Source organism: Leopardus geoffroyi, chromosome C3 (genome assembly GCF_018350155.1).
Source record: "Leopardus geoffroyi isolate Oge1 chromosome C3, O.geoffroyi_Oge1_pat1.0, whole genome shotgun sequence".
Taxonomy (NCBI): Eukaryota; Metazoa; Chordata; class Mammalia; order Carnivora; family Felidae; genus Leopardus; species Leopardus geoffroyi.
In genome coordinates, this window is record NC_059338.1 from 105847500 (window position 1) to 105867642 (window position 20143).

The following is a 20143-nucleotide window of genomic DNA, read 5'->3' on the forward strand; positions in this document are numbered from 1 at the left end:
AAGAACTACCTGAAACTAGTTCACTTGCTTATTCTTTAACTTCTCCAGTGACCCTCAAGAGCAAACACTATCAGAAATTCTATCCTTGTTCACTTTTTTTAAATGTTTATTTATTTATTTTTTGAAAGAGAGCAAGAGCAGGGGAGGGGCAGAAAGGGAGGGAGACACAGTATCTGAAGCAGGCTCCAGGATCCGAGCTGTCAGCACAGAGCCCGATGAGGGGCTCGAACTCACGAACTGAGAGATCAGGACCTGAGCCGAAGTCGGACACTCAACAGACTGAAGCACCCAGGCGCCCCACTTGTTCACTTCTTTAAAGCCCAGTACTTAGAATGATACCTGGCTCAAAAACAATTTATGAATAAATTATCTAGTTCCCAAGTCAGAAACAAAGAAACATGCTTAATTTCTTCTTCTTTAGCCCCACATTCAAATTGATCATCAAACCCTATAATTATTAAATCCTTATCTCTTGAATATGCCTACTTCTCTTCAGGTCTACAATCCTTACCTAATTTGCCTACATTACCAGCCTACATTACTTCAACTAACTCGTTTCTGTTGTTTTGTTCCTTTTCAATATGTAGAGATACAGTAATCTTTCTAATATGCATGTTAAGCATGTCACTTACCTGTTTAAAATATATTGACTCACCATGGCCCTTAAAGTCCAGACTCCTTAACACAACATACAAGTCCCTTCATGACTGTAATTGTTTTACAGACTTATCTATACTTGTTCCTTTATTATACTGAAAGACTTGCAGTCCTCTGGTGGGTTATATCCTCTGTTACCTTGGGGCCTAATCACATACTGCTTTGATGTTCCTGCGATCTCTTCATGGGTCTTCATCTTGGAATGGTTAATTCCTATTCATACTTCAGAACATGGTTTAGCCACCTCCCGAGGAAGCTCTCCCTGACCTGCCCTCTCGACAAAGCTGCTTTAGATGCTTCTTTCTACTCCTCAAGAACAGTGTATTTGCTTGATTTCCCACTCTATAAATTCCTTAAGAGTAAGAATTGTGGCTCATTTACCTTTGTCTCTCCAGGGCTCAGTATATTTATTAAATAAATGAATGAACAAATTTTAGTGACCAACTTCACTCCAATTTAAGAATATAATGCTGTAATCTCATTGTTCATTTTTATCACCTGGAACTCTGCATCTCTGAAACTTTGTCTTATTGTACCATCCTGTGACCAAAAACTACTATCTTTCCAGTGCTCTCACACTTATCAGTAAAAGAGAAGGGGCCTTTGCTTTCTTTATCTGCCAGCCTTGACATGTCAGCAACTTACTCTGAAATAGTTGGGAGGGGGGTAGTTTTTACACTGTATTTAAAAACAATGCTTGCCAATTCTTTTGAGACAAATGATTTATGGTGAATGTAAAATATGGCTAAGTATAGCTTTGAGGTTGGCAGCTAGATCAGATCTATGGGCTAAGCCTGTCACTTGTGGGCCACATTATTAGATACCTCCAGTTGGATTTGTCACAGGCACCATGATCTGAACATGTCCAAAACTGATAGGAAATTTTTCCTACTAAACCTGTATGGATGAAAGGCTTGCTAACTGCCTAGTCTCTTGGCCAGAAACTTGTAGTTATCCTAGAATCATCCCTCTACCATATACTTCATATCCAAACACTGGTCAAATCACCTTGAGTTTATGTACCTAACTCACACGCATATCACCTTGCGTTCCCCACTGCCACAGCCTTATTTTAAGCTTGCATTATCCTGCACCTGGCCTATTCCAATTAGCTCTAAATTAACCCCTGCCTCCAAATGTGCCTTTTCTTCCCACATTGACTTCCTTCATGATAAACACATGGCTTATTAAATATAGAACCATCTATTCTAGTGATTTTCAAGCTAGGGTTCAGGATCTGCCAATTTTGTGCAAGGCTTTTATTTTGATTTTTAATAAATATCTCAGATTATCAGGATGACCATTTATGATGGCATTAATGTCAAGCAATACTCCTTTTAATGACTGAAAGGTAAGGAGGCAAATTTAATATATAAGTGACACATTTGTTCCTCATGAAAGGCAAATTATATATAGAGCTGTGGTGGGAAAGTGGAATCCACTATTCAATGACTGGAATGCAAAAGACCACACTGCATTAATGGTCACTACAAAATTCACACTGATGCAATACAGTTTCCTCAAAACATCATCCATTGCTTAACGTCATAAATTTGAATTTTACCATTCCTATAGTTCTGTTTGCATTCATTTTTACTTTTTAGTTGTATAAAGCTCTAAGTAGTTTATAACTGGTCTTTATGTTTGTACATAAAGTACAACAGATGTAGTTTAAGTCAATACTGAATCGCTGTGAGAAATTTCTTTAAAAGTGTTTGAGACATCAAGTTTGAGAAACGAGGATCTACCCATTGAATCATACACATTGAGAGTAGCTTGAAATTACATATTTTCTGTGCCATAGGCTAAATTGCCTTTTTAGGTCATTACCACACAAATCTCTGTGAGTGGAATGGAGGCTGTTCCAGTTACTATAGTTGCAAGACAACCCCCAAATTTAGTGATATAAAACAACCATTTATTATGCTCATGAATTCTGTGGGCTAGGAATATAGACATAACACAGTCATGACATCTTATCTCTGTTCCAAGATATCTGGGGCTTCAAGTAGAAGACTTGGAGCTAGACTATAGATGAAGAAGAAGACTGTAGATGAAGAAGAAGAATGTAGCTAGAAGAAGACTTTCAAGTAGATGACCAGGAGCTAGAATACTGACATTTTGTTCATTAACACATCTAGAAATTGATGCTACCTGTTGCCTGGGTGCCTCACTTCCTTACCACATAGACCTCTCCATGTCGTCTCTCTTTGCGGGCTAGTTTTTGGTTTCCTATAGAATGGTACCTAAGTTCCAAGGGCAAGAGAGAGAGAGAAAGAGCCAGGCAAATACTATCTCTACTGTACTTTATAAGCCAGACTTGGAAGTCATAGATTTTATTCATTAAAAGTTACTCACTCCAATGGAACAGAATCAAGAGCCCAGAAATGAACTTATGCATATTTGGTCAACTAATATTTGACAAGGGGTCCAAGAATACTCAATGGGAAAAAAAAAAGCCTTTTGAATAAATGCTGCTGGGAAGACTGTATATTCACATGTAAAAAATGAAACTAGACTTCTATCTTACAATATTCACAAAATTACCTTAAAATAGATTAAATACTTAAGTATAAGACCTGGAACGATAAAATTTCTAGACAATATAGGAAAAGAGTTCTTTGACATGGGTGTTGGCAATGAAAAACTAGCCGAACTATATACAACAAAAAGGCTGCACAGCAAAAGGAACAATCAACAAAATGAAAAGACAATCTAGAATGGGGAAAAATATTTGCAAACCCTATATCTGATAAAAGATTAATATCCCAAATATTTAAAGAATTCATACATCTCAATAATAAAGCAAATAATTCAATTTAAAAATGGTCAAAGGACCTGAACAGGCATTTTTCCAAAGACATAGGAATGGCCAATAGGTACATGAAAAGATGCTCAACATCAATAATTATCAGGGAAATGCAAATCAAAACCACAATAAGACATTACTTCACACCAGTTAAAACAGGTTGCATCAAAAAGATAAGAGATAACAAACACTGGCAAGGATGTAGAAAAAAAGGAACGCTTGTGCCCTCTTAGTGGGACTGTAAATTGGTACAGTTATGATGAAAAACAGTACAGAAGTTCCTCAAAATACTAAAAATAGAACTACCATATGAGCCACCAATTCCACTTCTGGAAATATATGTGAAGGAAATGAAAACACTTTTGAAGAGATACCTCCATCTCCATGTTCATAGCAGCATTATTTACAACCGCCAAGGAAGGCATGTGAACAACTTAAGTCTCCGTGACCAGATAAATGGATAAAGAAAGTGACATATTATATACATACAAAATGGAATATTATTCATCCATAAAAAAGAGGTAATCCTGACATTTGTGACTGAGACCATTATGTTAGGTGAAATAAATCACAGAAAGACAAATAATGTATGATCTTACTTATATGTGCAATCTTAAACAAAACAAACTCAGGGCGCCTGGGTGGCTCAGTCAGTTAGGCTTCCAACTCTTGATTTTGGCTCAGGTCATGGCCTCACAGTTTCATGAGTCCAAGCCCCATGACGGGCTCTGTGCTGACAGTGTGGAGGCTGCTTGGGATTCTCTCTCTCCCTGTCTCTCTGCCCCTTCTCTGTGTGCTCTCTCTCTCTCAAAATAAATAAATATTTAAAACAAACAAACAAACAAACAAAGGGAAATATCTTAGCCTGTTAAGGTTGCTATAACAAAATATCACAGATTGGGTGGTTTATAAACAACAAATAATAAACAACAAACATTTATTTCTCACTGTTCTAGAGGCTGGAAATCAGAACAGGGTGCCAGTATGACAGAGTGAGCAACTTCTTCTGAGTCACAAACTTTTCACTGTACCCCCGTAAGGCAAAAAAGGCCAGGGAGCTCTCTGAAGCCTCTTTCATAAGGGCACTAATACACTAAATTCTCCCAACAAAAGACATAGAATGGCTGAATGGATAAAAATAAAACAAAACAAGATTCATGTATATACTGCTTACAAGTCAAGTGTAAAGATATACACAGACTAAGATATTCCAAGCAAATGGAAACCAAAAGAAAGCTGTGGTAGATACACTTTTAACAGACAAAATAGACTTTATTTTTTATTTATTTATTTTTTTTCAATGTTTATTTATTTTTGGGACAGAGAAAGACAGAGCATGAACGGGGGAGGGGCAGAGAGAGAGGGAGACACAGAATCGGAAACAGGCTCCAGGCTCTGAGCCATCAGCCCAGAGCCTGACGCGGGGCTCGAACTCACGGACCGCGAGATCGTGACCTGGCTGAAGTCGGACGCTTAACTGACTGCGCCACCCAGGCGCCCCCAAAATAGACTTTATTAAAGACTAATAAGAGACAAAGAAGGGCATTACGTACTGATAAAAGGGGTTAATCCATCAAGAGGATATAACGTTTATAAATATTTATGCACCCAATATAGTAGCACCCAATTAATAAAGCAAATATTAACATATCTAAAGGAAGACACAGCATTACAATAATAGTAGGGGACTTTAATACTCTGCTTATATCAATGAATAAATCACCCAGACAGAAAAATCAATAAGGAAACATCAGTCTTAACTGACGTTAGACCAGATGGACTTAACAGACATATACAGAACAGAACATCCAAAAGCAACAGAATGCATGTTCTTGTCAAGCGCACATAGAACATTCTTCAGGACAGATCATATGTTAGTCCACAGAATACATCTTAATTTTTTTTTTTTTTTTAAGTAGGCTTCATCCCCATTGTGGAGCCCAACAAAGGGCTTGATTGAACTCGTGACCCTGTGCTCAAGACCTGGGCTGAGATCAAGAGTCAGATACTTCACCAACTGAGCCACCCAGGCACCCCAACACATCTCAAATTTAAAAAGATTGAAATCATATCAAGCATCTTTCCTGATGACAATGGTATAAAACTAGAAATCAGTTACAAGCACAAAATGAAAAAATTCACAAATATACAGAAATTAAACAATATGCCACTGAATAATCAATGTATTAAAGAAAATAAAAGAGAAATAAAAAACATATTGATTGTACACTGAAGGAAACCATCAACAAAATTTAAAAGGAACCTACTGAATGGGAGAAGAGATCAATAAATGATATATCCAACAAAGGATTAATTCAACATATATAAAGAACTCCGACATCCAATACCAAAAACAAACAAACAAACAAACAATATCATTAAAAAATAGGCAGAGGACCTAGACATTTTTCCAAAGAAGACATATAGATGGTTGATATAAAAAGATGCTCAGGGTGCCTGGGTGCCTCAGGGTGCTGTGCTAACAGCTCAGAGCCTGGAGCCTGCTTCAGATTCTGTGTCTCCCTCTCTCTCTTCCTCTCCCCTGCTTGCACTCTGTCTCTGTCTCTCTCTCAAAAATAAATAATAAACATTAAAACGTAAATAAATAAAAAGATGTTCAACATCACTAATCATCAGGGAAATGAAAATCAAAACCATAATGAGCTAGCCCCTCACATCTGTCAGAATGGCTAGTGTCAAAAGACAATAATGTGGGGCGCCTGGGTGGCGCAGTCGGTTGGGCGTCCGACTTCAGCCAGGTCACGATCTCACGGTCCGTGAGTTCGAGCCCCGCATCAGGCTCTGGGCTGATGGCTCAGAGCCTGGAGCCTGTTTCCGATTCTGTGTCTCCCTGTCTCTCTGCCCCTCCCCCGTTCATGCTCTGTCTCTCTCTGTCCCAAAAATAAATAAACATTGAAAAAAAAAAAAAATTTTTAAAAAAAGACAATAATGAGTGTTGGTAAGGATGTGGAAGAAAAGGGAACCCTTGTGTACTATTGGTGGAATGTAAACTGGTAGAGCTATTATGGAAAACAATATGGAAGTTCCTCTAAAAATTAAAAAAAAATACCATACAATACAGCAGTTTCACTTCTGGGTATTTACCCAAAGAAACCAAAAATACTAATTTGTTATTAGTGAAACTAACTGAGTGGCTCAGTTAGTTGAGCATCTGACTCTTGATTTAGACTCAGGTCATGATCCCAGGGTCATGGGATCAAGCCCAGGTGACGGGCTCTGCACTGAGCATGGGGTCTACTTGAGATTCTCTCCCCACCCTTCTCTCTCTCCCCCTCTCTCCCCCCTCCCCCATCCCTCTTCCCCTCTCACAATCTCTTGTTCTCTCTCTCAAAAAAAAAAAAAAAAAAAAAAAAAGACAAATCTCAAATAAACAATCTAAGTTTATACCTCAAGGAACTAGAAAAAGAACAAACAAAGCCCAAAGTTAGCAGAAGGAAGGAAATAAGAAAAACCACAACAGAAATAAATGAAATATAGAGTAAAAAGACAATACAGAAGATCAATGAAACTAAGAACTGGTTCTTTGAAAAGATAAATGAAATTGACAAACCTTGGGGCACCTGGGTGGCTCAGTTGGTTGAGCGTCCGACTTCGGCTCAGGTCATGATCTCGCAGTCCGTGAGTTCGAGCCCTGCGTCAGGCTCTGTGCTAACAGCTCAGAGCCTGGAGCCTGTTTCAGATTTTGTGTCTCCTTCTCTCTCTGACCCTCCCCCATTCATGCTCTGTCTCTCTCTGTCTCAAAAATAAAAAAATAAAATAAAATAAAATAAAAATTGACAAACCTTTAGCTAGACTCACCAAGCAAAAAAGGAAGAGGACATAAATAAAATAAAATCAGAAAGAGATGTTACAAATGATATCACAGAAATACAAAGGATCATAAGAGACTACAATATCTGAATGATTATATGCCAACAAATTTGACAATCTAGAAGAAATGGATAAATTCCTAGAAACATATACCCTACCAAGACTGAATCACGAAAAAATAGAAAATCTCAACAGACCAATCACTAGTAAGGAGGTTGACTCAGTAGTCAAAAGCCTTCCAAGAAACAAAAATCCTGGACAGTTTCACTGGGGAATTCTACCAACACTCAAAGAATTAATACCAATTTTTCTCAAACTACCAAAAAAGAGGAGGGAACTCTTCCAAACTCATTTCATGAGACTAGCATCACCCTGAAACTGAAACCAGACAAGGACACCACAAGAAAATTACAGGCCAATATCTCTGCTGAACATAAGGAAAAATTCTCTACAAAATATTAGCAAATTAAATTCAAAAATACATTAAAAAAAGCATACACCCAGATCAAGTGAGACCTATTCCAGCAATGTAAGCATGGTTCAACATCTGCAAAATCAATGTGATACAACAAATTAACAAAATGAAATAGAAAAATCATATGATCATCTAGATAATGCAGATGGAGAAAAAGCATTTGACAAAAATCAACACCCACTTATGATAAAAATTCTCAAAGTGAGTAGAGAGGAAACACATGTCAACATAATAAAGGCCATATATGACAGGCCCACAGCTAATATCATACTCAACACTGAAAAGTTGAAAGCTTTCCTTCTAAGATCAGGAACAAAACAAGGATGCTTATTTCGCTTGCCACTTTTATTAAACATAATATTGGAAGTCCAAGCTGGAACAATTAGTTAAGAAAAAGAAAGCCAAGTTGGAAAGGAAGAAATAAAACCGTCACTATCAAGACATGATATTATATATAGAAAACACTGAAGACCCCACCAAAAAAAGCATTGGAATAAATGAATTCAGTCAAGTTGCAGGATATAAAGTTAATATACAGAAATCTGTTGTGTTTCTATACAATAATGAACTACCAGAACGAGAAATTAGAAAACAGTCTCATTTACAACTGCATCAAAAAGAATAAAAACCTAGGAATAAATTTAACCAAGGAAATGAGAGACCTGTATGCTGAAAACTATAAGACACTAATGAAAGGAAATGGAAGACACAAATAAATGGAAAGATATTTTGACCTCAAGGATTGGAAGAATAATGTTAAAATGTCTATACTACTCAAAGCAAACTATAGACTCAACGCAATCTATATCAAAATTCCAATGGCACATTTCACAGAAATAGAACGAACAAACCTAAAATTTGTATGGAGCTACAAAGGGCCTTAAATAGCCAAAGCAATCTTGAGAAAGAACAACACTGGAGGCATCACATTCCCTGATTTCAAACTAAATTACAAAGCTGTAAATAATCAAAACAGTATGTTATTCACATAAAAACAGATACATAGATCAATGGAAAGACTAGAAAGCCCAGAAATAAACCTATGCATATATGGTCAATAAATTTATAACAAAAGATCCAAGAATATACAATGGGGAAAGTACAGTCACTCCAATAAATGGTGTTAGCACACCTGGACAGCCACATGCAAGTGAATGACACTGGTCCACTATCTTACAGCATACACAAAAATTTAACTTAAAATGGATTAAAGACTTGAACATAAGACCTGAAACCATATAACTCTAGAAGAAAACATAAGTGGTAAGCTCCTTAACACCAGTCTTAGTGATGATTTTTTTTGGATCTGACACCAAAAGCAAAAGCAACAAACTCTCAAATAAGCTAAAAAGCTTCTGCAGAGCAAAGGAATCCAACAACAAAATGAAAAGGCAACCTACTGGATGAGAGAAAATATTTTGCAATCATATCCTTTTTAAGGGATTAATATCCAAAATATACAAAGAAGTCCTATAATTCAATAGCAAAAACAAAAAACAAAACCAAAACCAAACAAACAAAAAAACCCACAGACACAAACAAAAAACCAAAACAATCTAAGGGCACTAATTCCATTCATGAAAACTCCACTCTCATGATCTAAAACTCCACTCCCAAAGATCCTACCTCCTAAAAACATTAACTTGGACATTAGGTTTTCAACATATGGATTTTGGGGGACACAAACATGTAGACCACAGAAGAGGAATTAGACTCCACCTTTTAATGGGGGGGGGTATCAAAGTTCCGCAACAGCATGTGGGATAAAAAAAACATTGTTGTGGGTATTCCTCGAAAATATGCCGCAGAGGCTATATGAAGATGTAGAATCCTTATTCCCAGACATCTTTCAGTTATACATTTTATATCTGCCCTGTTAATTCTAAACATCTTTAGAGAAACTAACACATACTGCCTATTATGCACCAGGCACTGTTAAAGGCACTATAATGTGTTTTTGCTATATTAAGATTATTCAATTCTGCTGTAAAAATTGAAAGAAACTAAGTGTGGGAGCAACTGGCTTGTAAAACATAAGAAGATTCATAAGATATGTAAAGTATAAACAGTAGAGGGGTGCCTGGGTGGCTCAGTTGGTTGTGTCTGACTCTTCATTTTGGCTCTTGTCATGATCTCACGGTTCCTGAGATTGAGCCCAGGCTCTACACTGACAGTGTTGAGACTGCTTGTGATTCTCTCTCTCCCCCTCTCTGCCCCTACCCTGCTCATTCGCTCTCTCTTTCAAAATAAATTAAAAAGATTTTTTAAAAGGATAAATAGTAAATATGTTTTTAACCTATGAGGCATGTTACAGACAAAATATGTTGAACATGGATAAAAATAATGGAAGAAATGAATGTCACAGACAGAAATGGCTGGAAGGAAGGGCGCCTGAGTGGCTCAGTCGCTTAAGTATCCGATTTCAGCTCAGGTCATGATCTCACAGTTCATGGGTTCCAGCCCCGCATCAGGCTCTGTGCTGACAGCTCAGAGCCTGGAGCCTGCTTCTGTGTCTCCCTCTCTCTCTGCCCCTCCCCTGCTCATGTGTTGTCTGTCTCTCTCTCAAAAATAAATACAAATGTTAAAAAAAATTTTTTTAAAGAAATGGCTGGAAGGAGTAAGTAGATCTTAAATATTCATAAGGTAAAGATCATGTCACTTCTAGATTGACAACTATCTTATCCCTAAATCAGCCACCAATTGGTGACATCCATTTTGGCCCCACAAGGGCTCTTCCCAAGAAACACAGATAAAACCCAGCTGATCAGCAGGTTAATTTATGGCAAGTTACACCTGTGAGCAGGCCTACCTGCTCCTGCATCTTTCCAAAAGAGCATGTGTTGACTTCATCTTCTGTCTGTTGAGATCCCTTCCTAATCCTTAACTCTGTTCTTAATAACTTCACCACCCGTCAGGAAAGCTGATGCAGCAAGGCCAGGATATATGAACATTGAGGAACATTCAGATTTGGATGGTAAGGTCTTTCCTTCCACTCCTTCCCTTCCCCATACCCTGTTTTAAATAGGTTAGCTACCTCGTCTCTTTCCCCTTGATGTAGGTTTTAAATTAATAAACTGTGTAATTCAAGCAATTCGGTTTGACCTCAACCTTTCTGTTCCATGACCTCTAGGATGGCCTGATTAGTAGCATAAGTGTGCTTGGAAGCTACCGCTGTAATTTCCCACCCCATGAAGAGCTTTACAAGTAAAGTATTATTAAATTCACACAACAATCTTATTAGGAAGGAATTATTACTCTTATCCTACAGGTGAGGACACTGAGTCTCACAGAGGCTAAGTAACTTGTCCAAGGTAGCACAGCTAATAAGTGGGGGAGCTAGAACTCATGCCCACGATGATATAGCTCCAGGATCCACTTTCTTTTTCACTAAGCTCATTCATTTTTGTATCTTCAATAGCAAATACGATGACTGACCTAAAGTAGACATATTGTTTGATAACCTTAATTAAATGATAGAATCCTTGCTCTTAATTTATTTGCCATATGGCCAATGATAAATTATCTGAGCTCAAGACTCGGGGGTGCCTCACAAAATTTAGCTATTATTTAAAGTCAATATATGTAAAAACTTTTCCTTAGCACCTGACCCCTAGTAATTGGCTGAAAAAGGATACCCCTCATCCCTGACTCTAGGGCAGGTTTTAGAAAGAGCTGTCCGGGGTGGCTCAGTCCGTTAAGCTTCTGACTCTGGCTCAGGGCATGATCTCACGGTTTGTGGGTTCAAGCCCCACATCAGGCTCTGTGCTGACAGCTCAGAGCCTGGAGCCTGCCTCAGATTCTGAGTCTCCCTCTCTCTGCCCCTTCCCAGCTCATGCTCTCTCTTTCAAAAACAAATAGTAAACATGAATGAATGAAAGAAAGAAAGAAAGAAAGAAAGAAAGAAAGAAAGAAAGGGCGAGCTGTGAGGCATTTTCCAAGCTTCATCTTCTATCCCATCTACCATACTCCACATGGCTATCCACAGAACAGGCGCATGTTGTTTGTGGTTCAGGCTCCCTCCACATGTCAGCTTCAAGCTACTTCATCTCTTTTCATCTCGCCTTTATTTGCTAGACCAAACCATGCTTTCTTTCGGTCGTAGTTCTCAGATTCGTCCCCCTGAGAGATGGGCAGGAGTCCTTCAATCACACTGTCGTGGCTGTCAGCACAGCGCCTGCCGCCCACGCCCCGGGGAGGGGGAACCTCGTCTCCCCACTACTTCAACTTTTCAGCCTTGAAGAGATCACTCAGGGAGGCGGGGCAGCCTGCCGCTCTCTAGTTAATCAACCCTAGTGAGGTCTCCAGAGGCCGCGCGGCTGCATCTGCAGGAGTTGGGGCACGGCTGTACCCGCCTCACGCCGAGGTCCCGAAGATCAAGGGACTGCCTCACCAACGCGCTCAGCATAACGCTCCCTTGGTGAGAGCCCAACAGCCGCTTCCAAACGCTCAGTTTGTTGAAACAATTTCACAGGGCTTCCACAACGTCTCCCCGAATTGAGTCCTTTTCCTCCTCCTCCTCCTCCTCCTCACTCTCAAGCCCCACCTACCCCATCCACAAACACACTTTTCCCTCAACCGCTTCTTTTCGGTTGCCGAAATACGAAACAAGACAGCCCTTCCTCCTCATTAATTTTTTAACGGTGCGGTTTTCTTTTTAAGCCAATAGTGTGGCTTTGCCCAACACCGCTTCACACACGAATAGCGTTTGCTCCTCATCCCCCCCAGCGAGTGGTCTTACCGCCCCCCCGGCAGTCTCTCAGGACAGGCCGACTTAGCGCGACATACCGTGTTTCTGAGGCAAGGCGAGAGCTAGCTGGAGAATCCGGACCGGGAGAGGCAACCAGGCGCGTCCGGGCACCTCCGGGACCAGGGAGTAGAGCCCGGACCCCGCCAGGCGGGCGGGGCCGAAAGCCGCAGGCCGAATCCCTCACGCCGCGAGCGAGTAGGCGAGGCCCGCGGGTTCCGGGCTGGTTCTGCTGGGGGCCGGCGGGAGGCGGAGCCGGGAGGTCGGTGGGCGGGGCCTCCTGGAGCGGGCGGGGCCTCGAGACGGGGGAGGCGGGGACGGCAGGCGCTGGGAGTCCCTCACTGGGCAGGCGGGAGGCGGGGTCCGCGCAACGGTTGGTGCGGGGTTGGTCGAGGCCGAGAGATGTCCGCAGGCCGCAAGCGAGAGGCGGGGCCGGCCGGAGTAGGCGGGTCCCTGAGGCCCGGAGGCCGGGCCAGGCGGGTGCAGGGGGAGTTGTTCAATCGGCCGGCGAGAAAGCGGAGCCGACGGGAGTGGGAGGGGTCTGTGCAGCAGGAGGCGGGGCGGACTCAGTGGGCCAGTGGGCCACCTGGGTCCTGTCAGAGTTGGAGGTGGTCCGCTGCTCTCGGTTCCTTCAGCTCCCGTAGCTCTGGCGGAATCTGCGCGATGGGTGACCCGGAAAGGCCGGAAGCGGCCAGGCCCGAGCTGGGTGAGGTAAATGTTGCTGCCGTTCCCTGTCCCGCCCCACAGTCACGCCTGGCCTTTAGGTTGCAAATTGCAGCGGGGACCTGCAAGGTGCAGGACAGCTGTAGGAAATTTTACCCATTGTGGTCGGCAATCCGGTGCAGGCCCGGCCGCGAGCCCTCGCCGCAGCCTGGTTTCGTGGTTGCGAGTGCCCGGGAGGCCGTCCCAGGGGAGGAGTGAAGAGGGAGCCGGGTTTCTGCTCCGCTGCTCTGCTCCGGAGCCAGCCAAGGGCAACGCTCTGAGGTTTCAGGCCAGGCCGAGGAGCCCCTCCCCCCAATCCTCGCATGTCTGGAGCCCTGGCTAAGGAAACCCAGGCAAGGAACGAAGACAGGTAGATCTACTGGAGAAATGCATCCCATCTCTGGGATGGTTAAAAGGAGTGGGAGGACGCATGCAGAAATTGACACAGGTGGATGGGGTGGTGATGATAGGTAGAAGGGCGACGCGAAATCCTCACAATGAAAAACCTCAGGTTAGGAGGCCAGATTTGCTCAGACTGGGCCACTTAACTAGCTGTGACTCTATGAGGTGTCAGTTTCCATTTATACAGTGGAAGTGATACTTCTCTCACAGAGGATTAAGTAAAAGGCTTTATGCAAAGTGCCAGGGAAATTGTGGGTGCCTCACAAAACCTAAGTTAACATGTTTATCTTCTGCTTCTATAATAAAAGTACATAATAACAGTAAATCAATTTATTAGACTGTTGTAGGGTAGTTAAAATTGTTGCTTTATAATTTTTGTACCCTGTTACTTTACAAATACTTGTAAACCATTTGTGTCCAAGAGAAATACTTTTTGCATTTATCTTGAACCTGTTGCTGTGTGTGGTATCTTCAAGTTTCAGCTTACAGAGACTCATACTTCGCCCTATATTTCTTCAGAAAGTTGTAGAGTCCAGATTTGGGGTTTTATTTTATTTGATTTTGATTTTGTAAACACTTAGTAACTAATTCACAACTTGTAAATATTCCTTAAACTCTTTCTTGTCCCTTTGAAACAAATACATTGAGTACCAATATCCCCACTCCAAAAGGACAATTCAGAGTTCTTTTTGTGCTAATGGCACCAGCAATGATTCAGACTTAAGACCTAGAAGTTAACTTTTGTTTATTATCCCTTTCTCAATGACACAGGCCCACAAAGACAGAAGCAGAACTTTAGCTCTGGAATGAATTCTAGTGAGCATCTGGTCCAAAAGTTTTTAACTTGAGATGCCGGGATGCCTTAAGCACTTTGTTTCTCTAGATATGATGGTGTAGCATGGGCCACCTGCATTAGAATCAACTGGAGTTGTAAAAAGTATAAACTACAGGGCCTACATTCCAGACACAGTAAATCAAAATCTCTTAGGATGGATTTGGGCCTGCATTTTTAACAAGTACTTCAGGTGATTCTGGTTCACATATTTTAAGAAACACTGCCTTAAAGCATTCATAGATGGGCTTGCAGGGGGTTTATGAATCAATCTCCTGGAGTTTATAGATTTTGTATGTGCATATATGAATCTCCTGAGAAAGAGGTCCTTGGCTTTCATCAATTTCTCAAAGTTAACTATCATTAATCCAATTGATAGTACTGTTTTCAAGGTAAGAAAGTTTAGGCCAGAAAAGGTAAATGACATACCCAGGACCACATGACTGAATAGTGGAGCAGGGCTTAAAACCAAGTTCTTGCTTGTGGGCCAGTATTCTGTTTTGTCAGATCTGGTGGGAATAGAAAAATGAAAATGAAAGTGACACCTGGGCAAATACAAATAGTATATGACTACATCAGCATCCAAATAGTTGTCTTCACTCAGTCTTCTCCAGGCCAAGGCAAACAAGTGAAAGTGGTGGGATTGGGGCTGTTTGGGAGGGAGGGGCCTGATAGCATGCCAGCCTAGACCAGTGAATGGTGAGGACTAGCTGGGGAATCTGCCCTGGCATGTCCTGTTGTGATGAAGTGACCAGAAACTAAGGCAGGCAGGAACTAGGGTCACCATTCTGGATGAGACCATAGAATGTTGCCAAGGAATGCCCGTGTGGAACTTTATTTCAGGGTTTTATCATTTCATACCTGTGCAGCTACAACAAATTGTCTACCTTCAGTCTTACCCACTGTTTAATCTTTTTTTTTTTTAACCATTACTAAATTAATCCTTCACTAAACCAGTGCCTCTATGTCACTCCTCCCAAGTAAAAATTCTTGAGAGGGTCCCAATTCGCATCAAAAATGCCCAATCCCTTAGGCTGGCAAAGCCCTTATAAGCAGCTTTTTCATGCTAACCACCACATCTTAACTCAGGCTGCCTTTTGCAACTTTGAGATCAATACCATAGTTGCTACCAACATCTAGGGTTTTGTTTTGTTTTTTCTTTTCCAGCTCATTCTGCACATAGGTATCCAATGAATCCTCCTCATGCCACTCCTATTCATGTTAATTTATATTCAGAAACTCTCCATGACCACCCACAGGAATGATTTTCAAACTGCCCCACAATGAATGCCAGTCCCTGGGGGCTAGAGAGCAAGTGGTGAGAGTTGGAATATGAACCTCTCAGTCCCCCAGATGTTCGAAAATCTTTGGCCCACACAATTAATTCCTAACCTCTTAACCTGATTGATATCCAGAGTGTGGATCCTTTACAGTTGTCTGTTTCATCTGTTGACAGAGCATGGCTTTAGCCAAATCAGATCACTTCTGTCTTTGCTTTTGATTGTCCTACATTCGTCTCAGCCACTTTTAATCCCAGCTGGCTCCTCTTCCATCTGTCCTTTCAATGCCTGGGTTTTCTAGGCAGTATCCTCAGCCATGCTGCTTCTCTAGATGTTCTCCCAGGATAATCCCTTTGGTGACTACTAATGGGATAGGTCACCACCACTCCTCTGCTGCAGTGTTATATTTTTAGTTGCCTTCTGGATATCTTCAAATTGAACAAATTATGTTTTTTATTGACCAAGTTGACCTTTTAAGAACTATTGTGTTTGTAACTCTTTATTGTTGTTATGGCTCGGGTCTGTGGAGGAGTTCATTCAAATTAAGCTTTTGTTAAACATCTAATGTGAGAAGCAAGAGTTTTTGTCTGATTTATTCAGTTATTCTCCAGATGCTGAACACTTTCTCTGTCTCTCATTTCTTGTTATGATCATCCAGTTGCTGGACCATCAAGGGCATCTTCAACTCTTCCTTATCCTGTTACCTAAAATCCAAAATTTTAACAAGAATGATTAATTCTACTTCTGACTGTCTCTTTTGTTTTTTAATTTTATTTTTTATTTTTTAAAATTACATCCAAATTAGCATATAGTGCAACAATGATTTCAGGAGTAGATTCCTTAGGGCCCCTTACCCATTTAGCCCATCCCCCCTCCCACAACCCCTCCAGTAACCCTCAGTTTGTTCTCCATATTTGTGAGTCTCTTCTGTTTTGTCCCCCCTCCCTGTTTTTATATTATTTTTGTTTCCCTTCCCTTATGTTCATCTGTTTTTTCTCTTAAAGTCCTCACATGAGTGAAGTCTTAGGATTTTTGTCTTTCTCTGACTAATTTCACTTAGCATAATACCCTCCAGTTCCATCCACGTAGTTGCAAATGGCAAGATTTCATTCTTTTTGATTGCCGAGTAATACTCCACTGTATGTATATACCACACCTTCTTTATCCATTCATCCATCGATGGACATTTGGGCTCTTTCCATACTTTGGCTATTGTTGATAGAGATGCTATAAACATGGGGGTGCACGTGTCCCTTCGAAACAGCACACCTGTATCCCTTGGATAAATGCCTGGTAGTGCAATGGCTGGGTCCTAGGGTAGTTCTATTTTTAGTTTTTTGAGGAACCTCCATACTGTTTTCCAGAGTGGCTACACCAGCTTGCATTCCCACTGACTGTCTCTTAAAGCAGTCTTCTTTTGTGTTTCTACTGCTGGTACCCTAGTTCAGGCAGGATATGGGTAGGGTAATAATCTTTAAATTGTTCTCTCCACCTGCAATTTCTCTTCTAATATGACCACACTTCTGGAAAAGTGATCTTAAAAGACAGACCTGATTATGTCTCTTGTCTAATTAAAAACTTTCTAAGTCTTGGGGCACCTGGGTGGCTTAGTCAGTTGAGCGTCTGACTTTGGCTCAGGTCATGATCTCCCGGTTCTTGAGTTCAAGCCCCACGTCAGGCTCTGTGCTAACAGCTCAGAGCCTGGAGCCTGCTTCAGATTCTGTGTCTTCCTCTTTCTCTGCCCCTCCCCACCCCAACAATAAGTAAACATTAAAAAAATAAAAAAAAAAAAGGATTTAGAAACTTTCTAAGTCTCCTAATAGTCTATGTGATAGAGGCCAGATACTAAAGTGTTATATATCAAAACAGAACACTTTCAACATTTTTTGAAAACCAGCATCTTAATACCATTTAACATGCAAAATACATACCTACCTTAACTTCAGATAAAGCTTAGAGACAAAGTATATATTTTAAAAGTGAAAAGTTAAAATTTTTTGCTTGTTTCATTTCAGCAGAATGATGACTTTGAGGTAAAAAAGAAAGTGTCAAAACAGTTGTATCAAAATGACTATAGAAAAACCACTGTGGCAAAATTCATATATATTTACACTGACAGCCCTCTTCCCGTGGCTTTAATACCTGACCATATTTTCCAAACAAAATTGTAAGCCCAACACTAATAGATAAAATCCACCTTTGTTTTATTAGTATAATTTTACTGAAGTTAATGTATAGAACATTACTTATAAAATCAATTAATAGAATAGTGAGGCTGTTTTGATGAACCCATCATTTTGAATTGGGGTACAGATGGTAAGTGAAGATTTATATCAAACTTAGCAAACAATTTCTTTGCATATTTATCACAAGTTGTGTGTGTGTGTTTTTTTTAAGTTTTTATTTATTTTAGAGAGAGATCACAGGCGAGCAGGAGAGGGGCAGAGAGAGAGGGAGACAGAGGATCTGAAGCAGGCTCTGTGTTGACAGCAGAAAGCCCAATGCAGGGCTCAAACTCACAAACCACACGTGAGATCATGACCCGAGCCGAAGTCGGATGCTCAACCAACTGAGCCACCCAGGGGCCCCTTATCAAAGTTTTCTTAATCAATTTACTACTAGTCAGTCTTGTGGATTTACCAACCCTATAAAATAAGTGGATAGCCACTGGCTTTAGAATGTAAGAGTAGTAGATTCTTCTCTGATGCACCCACATACTTCTGTTCCCACTGGTTGAGTTATACCTTACCAAATCAGTTGTCTTGTTTCCAATCTCATTTATAATACCTATTGTATTTGCATTGTAATTATTATAATTTAATTAAATGTGTAAACTATGAGAATGAGAAGGAAGTTGCTTCTGTGAAAACTTAAATTGGAAGCTATGGAGAACTCAGTGAAGATGACTCATTAAAAACAAATTCTGTAGAAGAGATGTAAGCAAGACAAGTATAAAAAGATTGGGAGGGAATCCTACAAGAGATAAGGACTCTGCACTCAGTGTTCCACCTTAAGTATGTTAAAACTAGAAAGTGTAAATGATGTGTTATATCATGTTTATGTCAGAAAGACTTGGGAGTCCAATCAGTGAGCCAAATTGACAACAACAAAAAGCTTTGACTTTATAGCAGAAAATGAGTAAGTAAATGTAAATTACATGTTTTAAGTTAAATACTTTAAGGCATATATCATTTTCTTATGATTCCTTCCTTTAGCCAATTTCTAACTGCCAGTTTGGATCACTTTGCATAAAAGGGCTTCTACTGTTTTATTATTATTATTGTACTATTGTTTTATCCTTTTTGTTTGGTTTTGAAAAAAATCTAGGTTCACTCCTGAAAAACAAATACAAATGATTACAGATTCTGTTTGTTTGTTTTTGTTGTTTTTTTAAACTGCCCGTCTCTTAATCTCATGTGTTCTTTAGTTAAGCAGAGATGGCTAGAGAAACTTTTATCTGAGGTCTCTCCCCCTCCCCGCCCAAAAAAGGAAAGAAAAATGACAACCTGGAAACACAAGTGCATGCATTCGTGGCATTCTTTCTGTATATACAGAACATCTGTTGTGTTTTAACCTGTTAAAATTGTAGTAAAAAATATTTCATAATGAAATTTTAATCTAGCATTTGTGACATTAGAGGGACCCAGAGTTCTTTAGAACGTATTTAGAAAGTCATCGGGAAGTGTTCTCTGCTTTTTTTTTTTCTGGTTTCTTCTTCTTCTATTGTCCCACACATACGGTAAGGTCTAGATTTAGAAAGTACATGCCATCGTGACTTTTTTTCACATTGCTTTCTCTTGTAAAATTCTTAGGTCCATAGAGGATATTCTAGAAAACCTAGACCTCTGGGATGTATGCCCCTCCTGACATTGTATTAAAGTGTGTGTGGGTTTTTTTTTAAGGATCAAGGAAATAAGTAATGTGTCATTTCTAGTCCAATTCAGAGGTTTATGTTGATTAAACCCTCCTGTCTTCATACTGCAAACTCTTTCATAATGCCTTCCTAATCCAACTACTTCTCTTAACAATTCACAAATTATCAGAACGGAACAGGAAGAATACATGTTCAAAAGTGACCTTCATTCCAATTTAAAGGTGCTAGTCTTCTGCCGTTTTCAAAGATTCTGACATTGATCAATTAATCAGCATTTAAAAACTTTCAGGGCCAGAGTGCTTAGCTGCTACATGGTTACTGCTTATGATGGTTCACATAGCAAATACACTGAAGGTAAAGAATTCCAGCTCCAAATATATACCTGTACCCCAGTGACAAAATATATAAAAGCGACACAAACAAAAAACGACTTCCATTTTAAAAATTTGCTTGAATATTTGGGGAATGAATATCAACTAAATCCCAGGTACTATGCTAGGTTCTAGGGATTCCACAAGAGTAAAGTTAGTTTTTACT

At 40.2% G+C, this 20143-nt stretch overlaps 1 protein-coding gene across 1 annotated transcript in view; it reads left to right on the forward strand.

Annotated features, from left to right (window-relative positions):
• The first annotated feature begins 12889 nt into the window (after nt 1-12889).
• RRM2B (ribonucleotide reductase regulatory TP53 inducible subunit M2B) overlaps nt 12890-20143 on the forward strand; it is a 32959-nt gene continuing 25705 nt past the window's right edge. Inside the window, exon 1 of the mRNA XM_045454026.1 lies at nt 12890-13227. Coding sequence (XP_045309982.1) covers nt 12919-13227 — 309 coding nt within the window. The 5' untranslated portion in view covers nt 12890-12918. The remainder of the gene's footprint in view (nt 13228-20143) is intronic.